Source organism: Phocoena sinus, chromosome 2 (genome assembly GCF_008692025.1).
Source record: "Phocoena sinus isolate mPhoSin1 chromosome 2, mPhoSin1.pri, whole genome shotgun sequence".
In the NCBI taxonomy this organism is placed as follows: Eukaryota; Metazoa; Chordata; class Mammalia; order Artiodactyla; family Phocoenidae; genus Phocoena; species Phocoena sinus.
The window spans coordinates 136,534,528-136,548,756 of NC_045764.1; the positions used below are offsets into that span (position 1 = coordinate 136,534,528).

The 14,229-nt window shown below is 44.1% G+C and overlaps 1 protein-coding gene across 2 annotated transcripts in view; it reads right to left on the reverse strand.

Moving 5' to 3' along the window:
• Positions 1-14,229, reverse strand: part of RTN1 (reticulon 1) — a 239,513-nt gene that overhangs the window by 119,647 nt on the left and 105,637 nt on the right. For both annotated transcript variants that reach the window (XM_032624721.1, XM_032624720.1), the window contains exons 2-3: positions 11,734-12,507; positions 1,076-1,825 (exon numbers count right to left, since the gene is read on the reverse strand). In XM_032624721.1, the coding sequence (XP_032480612.1) occupies positions 1,076-1,825; positions 11,734-12,507 (1,524 nt within the window). The remainder of the gene's footprint in view (positions 1-1,075; positions 1,826-11,733; positions 12,508-14,229) is intronic.

A 14,229-nucleotide genomic window follows, 5' to 3' on the forward strand; every position in this document is an offset into this window, starting at 1 on the left:
TATCCCCAAAAGGCAAAATACTTCTAAAAAAACAGAAAGCAGAGGAGATGGGTGAGAGGGGACCTTGAACAGAGTTGTGCTTTTAGGGTTTGTTTTCAAGTTCCACCTGGATGTTCTTCTACCCAGCATCTGGGAAGAGATTGTCTACCTTCAATGTAGCCCATTAACTAGACTGTGCAGGGCCTAATTTATTCACCTGACTCTTTCATTCCTTTCCTGAATTCCATTATACAACTGCAATCCGGTGTGGGGGATGACTTGGGGGGAAGAGTGCTGGGAAGACAAAATAATGACTACCATTTTTTCTGCATTTGAAGACTTCATTCAACTCAAGATTTCTCACAGGAAAACTATAACGGCCAGATTAAAATCATTCTAAGTTAAAAGTGACTTTAAAATTAATTAGTCACCTTAGGCCTTGCTTAGGCACAGCAGAAACCCTGGGACTAACTTCGGTCCCTGTCTTTCCTGGCTAGCTGGGACACAAAAACCTTATCAAGGCCCAAATTCCTTGCTGGTTTTGTCATCGTTGTTGTTGTTGTTTTGTTTGTTTTTTGGTAAGAGAAAGGATGGCGCTGAGATGCTCTTGGCCCATTTAAGAAAGAAGTTTGGCAAAATGGAAGTGCTAATGGTGGGTTCCAGCACCTAGAGGGACTGTAGCCACACCCCATCACCGAGAGGGTGGGAAACTGGAAATGAGACTGGACAATAACAAAACCCCATCCCTTCCCAAGTGAGGAAACCCAGTCCTGGAACGAAAGGAGGGACACATTCACTCCATTCAGGAGATCTTGGAATGTACACAAAACCGCTCATTATGGGAGATGCTCTGGTTCAGCCAGCCCAGCGCAGCTCGGACCACGTGTTTCTTCCATGGAAGCCCCAGCTGCGAATCTGAATCCTCTCATCTATTCCCCACCCCCCTCGGAATTGTTCTCCGGTCGATTGTTTGACCAGCTAGGACATGACTACAGGGCTAAGGCAGAACCACCTCCCTCTGCTGAATATCTCAGAGCACCCAGGCGAGAACAGTAAGCAAGACAACCTACTTCGATCAAGAAAGCTGTCACTTTACCTTGTTGCTTATTGAGAAACAGCAGAGGGGGCACGACGCCTGGACCCTGAGGCCCAGGGCCCTTTGTGGCCTGGGAGCTCTGGTCGTAACTCGCTGCTTCCACAGGTGTCCGTGGCACTGCGGGCCCCTCGGGCGCAGGGGCTCCGTCTCCAGAGGGCAGCTCGGAGCAGACTTGTGGGGCGGCCGAAGGGAATTTGAGGAAGGGCTCCGGCTCCGCCAGGCCCTGCCGGCTGTGGGCGCGCTCCTCGGCCCGGGTGCCCGGCTCCTCCCGGATGGCATCCAGGGCACCCGGCTTCATGGGCGGCGAGTCCTGCTCCCGTTTGGGACTCTCCTCCGAGGCGGAGGAGGCGTCACACGACTCGATGATGAGCTCGCTGTCCAGCTCAGCCTCACGCTCCTCCCTCAGGATGCTGTACTGGATGGACGGAGAGGCCGGCGACGGCGGCGGGCCACCCACATGACCAAAGGTCACGTAGCCCGAGGGCAGAGCGTCCTCGGCGGCCAGCGGGTCCTCGGACACCAACTCGATCTCCGAGTCCCCTGACTCCGCGCTGCTGGCCTCGTGGTCCAGGGGGCTAGGGATGGTGGGCAGCCCGGACCTGGCCTTGGCCTCCGGCCTGTCGGCCACCTGGCCCGCTGGCCGTGGACTCTCCGTTGTTTCGAAGGACAACCCCTTTGCTTCCTTAATGGCAGTGATCAGCTCATCCTCGGAGATGCTGCATTTCCCCTGGGATTCTGCAGCAGATGGTTCTGTCGTCCCACAGAGCGAAGAAGAGCCAAAGAGGCACACACAAGGACAAGACAGATGGACAGAAAAAGAAGAAATAAAACAAAATTCCATTAGGGGAGGTATTTTCTCGTTGCTTAAAAAATACATATCTCATTAGCACAAAAATAGTCTGTTTCCAGGGCTATGCTGGAAAGACAGGCCACCTGAACTAAAAGGCTAATTACTGTTATGGCCCAGTTAATCAGTGTTTGATATACTTATCTATCTTAATCTAGCTATTTTTAAAAATGACCCAGCAATTTCTTAGCGTTCGCACCTCGTTGGTTTTTCTGTTCCAATGTGGGAAAGATTCTAGAAGTCATGGTTTTGATTTCTAATCCATTCTATGAGGAGAGTTTTCCAGTTTCACACATTTCATTAGATAATGCAATGTATATAACTCTCTAATTTGGCCCACCAATGTCAAAAAATCTGAAATCATCCATTATTCCTTGTCTGTTTCTGTTCATATTCCCTACTTCAATAAGACAAAGAAAGCTAATTTGGATCCTTGTATACAACTTGACTTCTCAGCTTTACATTTCCCATAAGAATCAATACTTTTACTCCCTTTTTAGTGAAAAGTGTAACAAAGTGGAGCAATATAATAGATAGTTTTTGCCAATTCCACCAAGCAGGCTGTGCAGATTACCATACTGCACAATCCCACAGGGCTTCTAGTGGTGGAGCCTACTGTCATTCTTTTTCATCTCTTCACCTCCTCTTGAGAAGAACAATACCCAAGAGTCAACCCCTGTCTACTGGGTGAGTGCCTGCCTTCTGTCTGACGTTTATCCAGATGGCCCCCAAACCTCACCAGCAATCTTACTGATATTTCTATCTTAATTGAAATTACCTGGGATCGCCATGACAACAATTTTCAGGAGCTTAGTTCTCCCCTTGCCCATGCAGCAGGGCCGTATTTCAGAATATTCTAGACAGTGATTTCTGGCCCTTTTGTAAGCAAGAACCACTTGTCATTTCTCCAAAGCTCTGAGGTCACTGGGAGGGATATAGGAGGGGTAAGAGGTAGACTATCTATGGCTAAGTAATCTGTCAATTTAGGACTGTGGGAGAACCCCAATGGATAAAACATTTTAGATTTGTCTAGTTCTCTATAAAGCTGAATTGATTTTATCCTTTATCCATGTATCATTCATTCATCTGTTATTTACTGAGAACCTACTATGTGTCGTCACTCTTATAGGCACTTGGGATGTATCAGTGAATGAAACAGGAAACAAAATCTCTGCTTATATTCTAGTGGGAGGAGAACACAATACACAAACAATACATGTAATAAAGTATATAGTATGTTAGAAGATGTTAAGTGCTATGGAAATAAAAAAGTAGAGTAGGGTAATGGGATCAGGAGGGCTGTGACAGGGTGGGGATGAGTTTGCAATTTTAAATAGGGTAGTCAAGGTAGGCCTTACTGAGAAGGAAACCGATATTCAACACTTGAGAAGGTGAGTGAGTGATTCATGAAGATATCCAGAGGAAAAGCATGCCAAGCAGAGGGAACAGATAGTACAAAGGCCTGGAGGTGGGAGCCGCAATGATTTATAGATATCACAAGGAGGCAGTTATGTCTGGGGCAAAGTGAATAAGGTGGAGAATAATAGGAAAAGAGGTCAAATGCACTCAGGGAAGGGGGATCACCATGTAGGATCTCATCAGGCTCTTATTTTGAGAGAAATGAGAAACCATTGGAGGGTTTTGAGCAAAGAAGTGATATGATCTATGCTGTTGTTTTTCTTAATAACTTAAAACAACAACATCCTCATTATCTTGCACACAATTTATGTGTAAAAAGATTTACTGCATGATCCCAAACTCTATTTTTATAGAAGTTAGTTCCGTAATAAGTCATGCACATAGTTCTTTGATATGATTACAAGCAGCATAAAAGTATAAAAGCTACATTAATTCTCACTGGTAGGCCAGACGGAGGAGGAAGAAGACAGGGAGTAGAGGCTAGTGTGAATGGAGGAACAGCCTGTACTTCCAGAGCACTATCAGTAGCTACATCATCACAGCTCTACTTGTCGAGCATCTGCTGGGATAGAGGCACTTCACATATGGGGCTTTGAGTCTAGTGGCAGTAGGTTAAGTGACTTGTCCAAGGTCACTGTACTGGTTTTTCTATCTTTGCCCCCTTGGACTTATTCCCATCTTTCTCTGCCCTGTTCTCTGTTCTGAGAGGCTGACCTACATAGAAGGCATTACCTGGAATTGCTTCCCCTCTAGTTTCTGGTTGTTTTCAGCCAATAGGAATCATAGGAGGAGGGGGTGGAGAGAAATGTTAGGGTATTTATACCTGTTGCTGCTTCTGAAGCCCCAGGTTTTGGCAGGCTTTGGGAACGCTGTTCCCTCCCCTTCCTCCTTCGGGTCCAGGGGTGCTAATAGATCCCTAATATTGCCAGTCCTTGAGTGCTTTACCATCTTTTGTTTGTTCTCTTAACTGTCTTTACACATTTGTAAATAGCTACCTCTTTAAACCCTCTTCAGTTACAACCTTTGAGTGTGTCACTTTGTTTCCTCACAGGACCCTGAATGATATAGCCATGTGGCTAGAAATGACTCGGCTTAAATTTGAACTCAAGTCTTTATGTTCCATGTGTTTCTCACTATATCATGCTACATCTGTTCAAAAAGGGGGTGGGGTCTCAGAGAGGGCAAATTATATTTTGGAGAATGAGACGAAGAGGAAAAGTGAGCTGCATAACCACATACAAAAGAATGAAGCTGGACCCCGACCTCATGTCATATGTAAAAATTAACTCCAGGGCTTCCCTGGTGGCGCAGTGGTTGGGAGTCCGCCTGCCGATGCGGGGGGCGCGGGTTCGTGCCCCGGTCCGGGAGGATCCCACGTGCCGCGGAGCGGCCGGGCCCGTGAGCCATGGCTGCTGAGTCTGTGCGTCCGGAGCCTGTGCTCCGCAGCGGGAGAGGCCACAGCGGTGAGAGGCCCGCGTACCAAAAAAAAAAAAAAAAAAAAAAAATTAACTCCATGTGGATCCAACCTAAATATACGAGCTAAAACCAGAAACTCCAGAAGAAAACACAGAAATGAATCTTCATGACCCTGGATTATACAGTGGTTTCTTAGACATGACACCAAAAACATAAACGACAAAATAAAAATACACAACTTGGAATGCATCCAAATTAAACACTTTTGTGCGTTAGAGGACAACATCAAGAACGTAGAAGGACAATCCACAGAATGGGAGAAAATTTTACAAACCATATATCTTATAAGAGACGTGTATCTAGAATATGTTAAAAATTATTACAACTCAGTTATAAAAAGACAAATAACCCAGTTAAAAAATAGGCAAAGGGCTTGAATAGACATTTCTCCGAGGAATATTTACACGTGACAAAAAAGCATATGAAAATATGCTCAACATCATAATTCACCAGAGAAGTGCAAATAAAAACCAGTGTTACCACTTCACACTCACTAGGCTTGCTAGAATAACAAAGTCAGAGAGTAACAAGTGGTGGAAAGGATGTGGAGAAATAGAAACTCTCATCCACTGTTGGTGGGAATAAGAAATGGTATAGTTGCTTTGGAAAACAGTCTGGCAGTTCAACTATTTAGTTACCACATGATACAGAAATTCCACTCGTAAGTAGAGAATTGAAAACCTATGTCCATACAAAAACTTGTACACAGTGTTCATAACAGCATTATCCATAGCTGTCAAAAAAGTGAAACAACCCAATGTCCATTAATTAATGAATGGATAAGTAAAATGTGGTATATCCATACACTGGAATATTATTTGGCCATAAAAAGGAATGAAATACTGATACATGCTACAACATGGCTAAACCCTGAAAACAGTATGCTAAGTGAAATAAGCCAGTCACAAAAGACCACGTATGACTGGAAAGTTAAGCAGACCCCGATCATAGAAAGGCCTGGAAGCTAGTTTAAAAGTCAATATTTTATCAGGAAGGCACTGGTGGGTCCTAGAAGGGTCAGGATGAACTTAGGAAAGAAAGAATAAAAGAAGGATGACCCATTAGGAGGATACTGCAATAGTCAAGGGGAGGAATTATGACAACCTAATGAGTTGTAGTGGTCATAGGGATGGAAAAGAAAGGATAATTCAAGAGACACTGAAGAGAGTGAAAGCACAGACTTGGGGTCTGCTTCATGTGGTAAGTGAGAAAGAAATGGGGGGGGTGTCAAAGATCACTCAGAAACAGTGAGCCTGGGTGAGTATAATGAATAGGAATTCCATACTCAGAAACATGGAAGTCAGAACAGTGAGCTGTTTTGATGGGCCAGGGGAAGAAAGTTCTCATCCTGGATATTTCATCCCTTTCCGCAGCACACATCCTTCCAATTTCTCATGCTGGCAGCCTCTGTCTAACCATACAAACTGCCAGGACTGACCACACTCCTACTTGTACAACATTCCTAGGAGACCACGAAGCAGGCAGGCAGGCTCTTGGGCTAAGAGGACCACAGGCGACCCTGCAGGGTAGCCTGCCTCGTGTGCAAACCAGCCTGATGCTGCATCATTCAGGAGACAGAGTGGTGCCCACTCATTCTGCACAACCGGGTGCCCCTGGGTGGCTCTGTATGTGTATGTGATGATTTCATTAACATCTGTCTCTTCACCCTCCCCCACTCTCCCTGACCCCAGACTGAAAGCATCATGAGGGCAAAGGGCAGCCAAGGTGTTTGTTCACTATCATATCCCCAGCACCCAGTGCAATGCCTGGCACATAGGAGGTATGCAACAAACAGAGCTCATGTGAGGACTACCTCAGATCTTAGAACAGTGGTTCTTCATCAGGTGTATGGCTCAAAACTGCCCTCAGAAATTCTGACTTAGTAGAAGTCAGTCTGAATGGGGCCCAGGCATCTGCATTTTGTAACTCTAAGGGTGATTCTAAAGCTCACCTCCAGTTAGGGATGGCAGATTTAACAAATAAAAATACAGGATACCCAGTTAAATAGGAATCTCTGATAAACAATGAATTTTTTTAGTATAAGTATGTCCCATGAAATATTGGTGTTTTTTTTTTTTTTTTTTTTTTTTTTTTTTTTTTTTTTCTGTACGCGGGCCTCTCACTGTTGTGGCCTCTCCCATTGCGGAGCACAGGCTCCGGACGCGCAGGCTCAGCGGACATGGCTCACGGGCCCAGCCGCTCCGCGGCATGTGGGATCCTCCCGGACCGGGGCACGAACCCGTGTCCCCTGCATCGGCAGGCGGACTCTCAACCACTGCGCCACCAGGGAAGCCCAGAAATATTGGTATTTTTATCTGGTAACCCTACCTCTAGCTGAAAACCACTGTGTTAGAGCATTCAGAAAAGAAGGCTCAAGGATATTGCTTTATTTACTCAAGAGTAAGGATGGTATCAGACAGCTGTGGGGTGGGAGGAAAGGGCCTGATACGTTTCATCTTGGGTAAGTAAAAGTACTACTTTAAAAAAAAATCATCTTTATTATGAGTGAAAGGGGACTCAGTATATTGTGTAGACATTGCCCTCCATTCTTAAAGTGAAATAAAAGTTTAACAAAGTGCTAGGAGGAATCAGGAGAAAATTTAGAACAAAACAGAGGTTTTCCTACCCTTGTTAAAAACTTACGGGCCTCTAGCTAAGACACTAGTTATGTGTCAGGTCTGACACAGCAAAGCTAGAAACAGTCGTTGAAAATAATTAAATAGAATATAGAAACTGAGGAGGTTAGGACCACCCCACGTGGGGAGATGTGTTTGCTGCTGCTGCTAATTTTGAATGATGTAATTCAGATTGATAAAATGGAAGGTGAACATGGGCCAGTCTACCAAGTCGCAGATGCCAGTGAACAACCATGGACAATGCTGCCATTCAGGCCTCCCCTTTGCTCCCAGCTCATTCTCCACTCATCTTCCAGAAGAATCTTTTGAAAACACACATCTGATGCTGCAGCTCTTCCCTTCCTTCTCCCCACTGCAGCCACACTGACCTTCTAGCTGCTCCTGGAACACACAGGACATTCCCAGCTCCGGGCCTCTGCACTGGCTGTCTCCTCAGCCTGGCATTTCTTCCTCAGGTGTCTATATGGCTTGCTCTCTCACTCCATTCAGGTCTCTGCTGAAAACCATCAGCAGGGAAACGCATTTCCTCATGGCCACCCCATCACCCTCTTACATTCTATCTTGCTTTACTTTTCTTTGTAACCATTATAACGACCTGATATTACATTATTATTTATTTGTATGTAAGTCTTCTCAATTAGAACGCAAACTCCATGCATGCAGGAAACTTGTTATGTTTCACCACTGTATCCCCAGCAGTGATGGAGCAATACCTGGTATGGAGTAAATGGTCAATACATATTTGTTAAGTGAAAGGATGAATGAATGAATGGCATCACTTCCCAGATTAAAACCCTCCAATGCTTTCCCACTGCATTTGGAACAAAATTCAAATTCTTTATCCTCGCATGTGAAGCCCTGAATGATCGGGGCCCTGTCTACCTCTCCAATTCTGTTCTATGCCATACTCTTCCCTTGCTCCTTTCGACCATCTTTCAGTTCCCAAATAATACAGCCTTGGGGCCTGTGTATTAGTTGTTCTCTGCACCTGGGGCCCCTCTTAACCCCTCTCTGAATTGTGGGCTTCTTCTCATTCAAATCTCAGATCACATGTCACCTCAGAGAGGCCATCCTTGACCCTCTCACACCCAACATTCTATCACTCTTCACAGAATTCATACCCCATGAAATTACACTATTTATTTATGTGCTTCCTTTTATTGACTTCTCCCACTAGCAAGTAAGCTCCATGAGGGCAGGGACTTTACACATCTTGTTCACTGTTCTCTGGTGCCCAGCACATGTCTGACACATTGAAGTCACTCAATAAGTATTTTTGAACAAAAGAATAAATCTTCAAAATGGGTAGGAGAATCACAGACCTCATGAATGCAAGGAAATAGCAACAGTTTTCAGAGTTTAAACTGATTTACTTTTTATTGCTTATTTCTTTTTAAGGGACACTGTTGTGGTTTTATGGTGGCCTCTTGATTATTGTCCTTTCTGAGGATAACACCTCAAATAACATCCATGACCACCATAATATCCTTCTAGGTGTTTGTGTCAGAAACAACATGCTGCTGATGGGCCAGTGGTCTGGTGCATCAGGGCACTTACTATAGTTTCCTAAAATACTTCACTTGTATTCATGACTGATCTTTGCTTAGAAGAAACTTTCAATATTTAAGCTGTAAGAATTTTTACCTCCGTACCTCATGGTACATTATTTAATATGATGAAAATAATTAAGTATGTTGGAGAAAGTTACAAAATGTAATAATAATCTATTGGAACTGAAGAAAGTATATTAGACTCCTTGCTTAAGCTTTAGGGTCTTTGGCTAAAACTGTCCTAAATTAGATCTTCTTCTGATTCATAATTCACATAATTAGGATTATTCCCCAAAGTCAGTTGATAATTCCTTATTTATTAAACAGTGAAAAACTGAATTCCTTTTCTTTAGGATGCTTTCCTTTTCCTCAGTTTCTATGTAGGATTATATGTAATTCTTTTGTTTGTCTTACCTGTCAGCACAGGAAATGGCAAAGTGAATCAAGACCCAACAGATGTAATAAAGCCCAAATCCTCCAGTGTCTATGGGCACAGTGTCACATGGTACCAGGGGCTCACAAGATGGGGAGGGGGTTAGGGTAACCTCTTGGGATAAAAAAGACAAGGAGAAAAGCCTCAATGACAAACCGAGTCCTCCTATCTCTCCTATTAATTTTATTCTTACGTGTTCTCATATAACTCAGGTGTTATGGTGTGGGATGTGTGTGGAGAGAGGAGCTGAACATGGGAGATAATTGTGTAATGGGACAGGGGACTTTCTCTTTCTGGAATAAACCTTACTTAGAATGTTTATTTGAAACAATTGCAGAGAAAACCACTGCCCTAATCCCTTGCTGTCAAATGGCCACCAAGAGATCATAAAACTCCAAGATCATGAGAGCCAAATCCGACTTTGTCTTCTCTTGAAGATGCTCCCGAACCCCAGTGAGTCGTGACTACTGAAGAAAAAAAAATTCCCTCCTAATTAACGAATCCTATATCAAGTCTTTACCATCAGCTTTGTAAACTGTAATTTTCTCATGAGGCATGCGTCATATAATAAATGGACCAAAACGTAGGGTCATTTCACTCTTCCTGAAGACTGGCCTAAGTTCTTCTGTAATGACTACCAGACAACCGCAGAGCTCTGTAAACACAGCTTATAACGTAGTTTATATCTTCAGGGTGTCAGTATCTTTATGTCATGGGATAATCGAAGGGTTTTACATGCATTGCCAGAAAAACCACAAGAAGGCTTTGAGACTCAGATATGTCCCTACCTCCTGCTGTCAGTTGGGATAAGTCATGCTGGAGTGTGACTATTTCCCTGGTCATCTGTCTCACTGGAAGGGCAGGGACTGCTTTTGGTTTGCTTTTCAACTCCAGCATCACCAGTGCCTATTCGAGTGCCTGACCAAAAGAAAAGTGTGTTGAGTGAATGAATGAATTTGAAAATCAGGAACTTGGTGCGGTGAGTTTACAGCTGAATGAGTCTGAGGTAAGGCTGGGGAGGGGAGGAATTGATGCTAAAATCTTTAGGGAAATAAGATAGGACGGACTTCCATTAAATCCCCTCTGTTCTAACACTTGGACTTACTGCATCATCGGGATTTACAGCAGTCACTCCTAATTGTAAGGGTTTAGATCTGTTTTAAGAGTTCAGTGGAAGCTCTTTTACCTGAGGTGCTGAAAATTGCTTTTTTTTTTAACTTTTTATTTTATATTGGAGTGTAGTTAGCAGTGTTGTGTTAGTTTCAGGTGTACAGCAAAGTGATTCAGTTATACATATACCTATATCTATTCTTTGGAAAATTGCTTTTTGTAAATCAAGAAGGTTTGTAAATTTCTTTTGGGTGGGGTCAGAATTCCAGCCACTGGAGGCAGGGGATGATTCAAGGATCTCTCATTATCCTCTTCATCCTGATGCCTCATGAGCGTTTGAGAGCGATGGAGATACAAAGGCTCCACTTCTACTACCCAGGATGGTGGCACAGGGTGGGATGGGGAAGCTCTAGCTACCAGTGGTAGCTGGCCTTTCATTAGGGTATGGGAGCTCCCCTTTGTGTTTGAGAGGGGTTTCGATGTGGTTTAACAACACCCTGCCTTGAGTCAGAGTAGAAGGCTCAGGTTGAAAAACATCATAGGCTAGTGAATTCTGAACTTTTTTTATTCTAACCAAATAGGATCTTTAGTTTAAAAAATAAAATTGTATGCAGAACTTCAATAAACTAAAAAGATGAAAATGATGTGCTGAGATTGAAGGGGGAAGGGAGGAGTACCCTTTGTTTAGGTTTCCTGTCACTGCCCATTCCCCCCCACAAAAAAAAGACTCTAACCCCTACCCTACCCCCCTTCATTGTTCAGACTTGGGAGTTGGGGCCAGAAATGTTAAATGCTCTGTCCAAGGTGGCCCACCTGGTCTGGGAAGAACAGTCAAGGTACTCTCCACGATGCCCAGAGGTCAGGGAGGAGAGCTAACCTAGAAGCTGGCAGCATCTCCTTCTCTGCTCTGAAGAGTAAAGCCACAGGAGGATTTTAACATCCCCAGCGTGTCATCTTTACCTCTCCCCTCAAATGAAGAAAGAAATATTTTACAAAGCAAATCTGACAGGACTCTGAAAAATCCCAGATGTCAACCTTTGCATAATGGGCACAAGACTGAAAAAGTTATATGTTAATTAAATCAGTTAAATTGAGATTTAAGTATTTTGAATGCAAATCTTCACTCCTTAATGTTCAGTTTTCCATATGCTGGGCTTTCCCAAGGCAGGGAACACCCGTTGCCTTACCTGTTCCAGAAGACGGAGGAGTGACGGATCCTGGGCTGTCGTCTTCAGGCTCTGAGACGGTGACTGTGGGGACTGTGTCAGGACTTGGTTTCAGGCAGATATCTTGCTTCTCGGGGGTCTCCTCTGGGGTAGCAGTTTCAACAGAAGGCTCGATCTCAGTCAGCGTGATTCTGACAGGAGCCGTGATCAGAGGAGCACCGTGCTGTGCTTCAGAGATGTCGTCTACATATGGTTCAAACGTTGATTCTTCAAATAAATGGTCCTTGAGGATTTTTCCCTCCACAGGAGATGGTTTCTCTGCTTCACGGGCCTCTCCGGATTTTGCTGAGATGTCAGTGTCCTCATTCTTAAAGTCCAAGTCTTTCTCTTCCAACTTGGGGTGACGTTGCTCCTGATATTTCACCTCCTCTGGCCTAGTTATGTCAATGTATTTATAGGCTTCTGCTTTCATCTGGTCCAGGGGGTCTGCTAAGATCTTGTTCACTTCAGTGGACTCTGCAGGAGTCATTTCTATTCCAGAATCAGAACTAAATAAGCCACGAGGCTCCGTCCCAGGCACATCCGGTAAGGAGGGACCGGGGGTACGCAACTCCTCAGGGCTCTCTGAAGTGGTGATGTGGCTGTTTTCCTTCTGAAGAATTCCAGTGAAATATGTAGAATCCTCCCGAGGTGGGTAACAGATGTCAGAAATCAGAGATGTGTAACACACTCCTTCCCCATCTTTTGCTGCTGTTGAAAAGGTACGATCCATGGCCCTGGAAACATCTGCTGCACCTGTGAATCAAAACGGCCGCAGACAGTGAGGGGGCGCCTGGCACCAGTTCTCGCTCCAGCCTAACCCACCACCCACCCTGGCCCATGCAGACACAGCATCCTTTCTCCTCAAGACCTCAGAGCTCCTTCGGACCGCTCTCATGTTGCTTTGCCTTGTCTCCCTGATAGCCCCAAGCACTGGTATTTTTCTGGCAGCAGACCACATAAGCTGCCACATCCAGAGATGTTGGGGACACACCCCAGACGACTAGAAAGTTGATTCTCAACATCTGATACTTCAATATACAGTGACTGATTCTTACTTGGTATTATTCAACAGAAGCCTTCTTTGTATCTAAAGTATTAAGGACTCTTTAAACAGAGGTGGAAATATAGGCAAATTCAGGTGTGTAAATACAACAATAGGCTAGTCCACTAGGGAGAATGGTTGCTCTTGGAGACTCAACAAGCTGGGAGAAGGCTCTCTGGTCCAGCCCTTTCATTCAGGGACTCCTGCCCTACCTGGATTGATGCCATCCCTTCTCTTGTAAAGGTTCTCAGAGAAAGGAACTCCCAGTTTTCTGGTGGCCTCATCCCAAAGTGGTATCACCTTAATGGAGTGCTTCCCTCTTTCTTCAGTTTTCCCCTCATTTTGTTTTTCTTTTCAATTCCCCACCACTACCCACCCTTTGCCTTCCAATGATATTCAAAATGACCCACTGGGAATTTCTTGGTGGGTTTCTAAGAGCAAAGTTAAGTTTCCAAGTTTGCGTCTATACAATGCTTTCACCAGGCCTTCCTTTTATTCATAAACGAGCCAAAAAATTCATTAATAGCGAGCAGAAGAAGAAAACCCTTTATTATTTTTCTGTGCTGTAAAATACTGCCAGAGGGGAAGAAAACTAACATTCATTGAGGCCGTATCATGTGCTAAGCAGCAGGATTTTACCTAATTCTTTAAAACCAATTATTTAAATTAAGCCCCACACTCTCAAGAGATCACACATACACACAAACTCAGCCCTTAAGACACACTCAAAGAACATTCCAGATTAGGGCACCAACTCATAAAAGTAACAAAGGTAGTAACAGTAACATAATAATATTAATAGCTAATATTTGAATCTTGCTATGTATCAGAGTACCAAGCTTTTTATTTATTCTAGCAATCCTAGAAGATAGGTACTATAATTAGCCTCACTTGACAGATGAGGAAGCTGAGGAACAGAAGGGCTGAATGACACACCAAAGATCGCACAGGCAGGAAGTGGCAGAGTCAGGATTCAGACCCAAGCAGTCTAGAAGTCAGAAAACCTCGCCTAGTGTCCTTTGTACCTCCTTATATCAGTCTGTGAAGTGTTCTTTTTTTTTTTAAGTAATTTTGAATCAGTTTTATTACAAATAAACTTAGCTATTTTCTTTTCCTAGCTTTCTCCTTGGTTACATGAGCCACTGTTAGTCTAAGGGGAATGGAAAAGCACAGAGCCTCCACTTCTAGCACTCTTCTGGCTTAGCACCATTGCAGGAGCTTCTTTCTTTCCTAGGAATTCTCTTCATCCAGATACCTGCATTTTACCTTCATACCTAATCCACTCACCACCAAGTCTTCCTCAAATGTCACCTTTTAAGGAAGGCAACCCTGACCACTCTATCTCAAACTACAACTCACCCTACACTCCCAAGCAACTCTGTCCCTTCCTACTTTTCTCTACTTTTTCTTTTTCCTGTAGCACTTATCTCCTT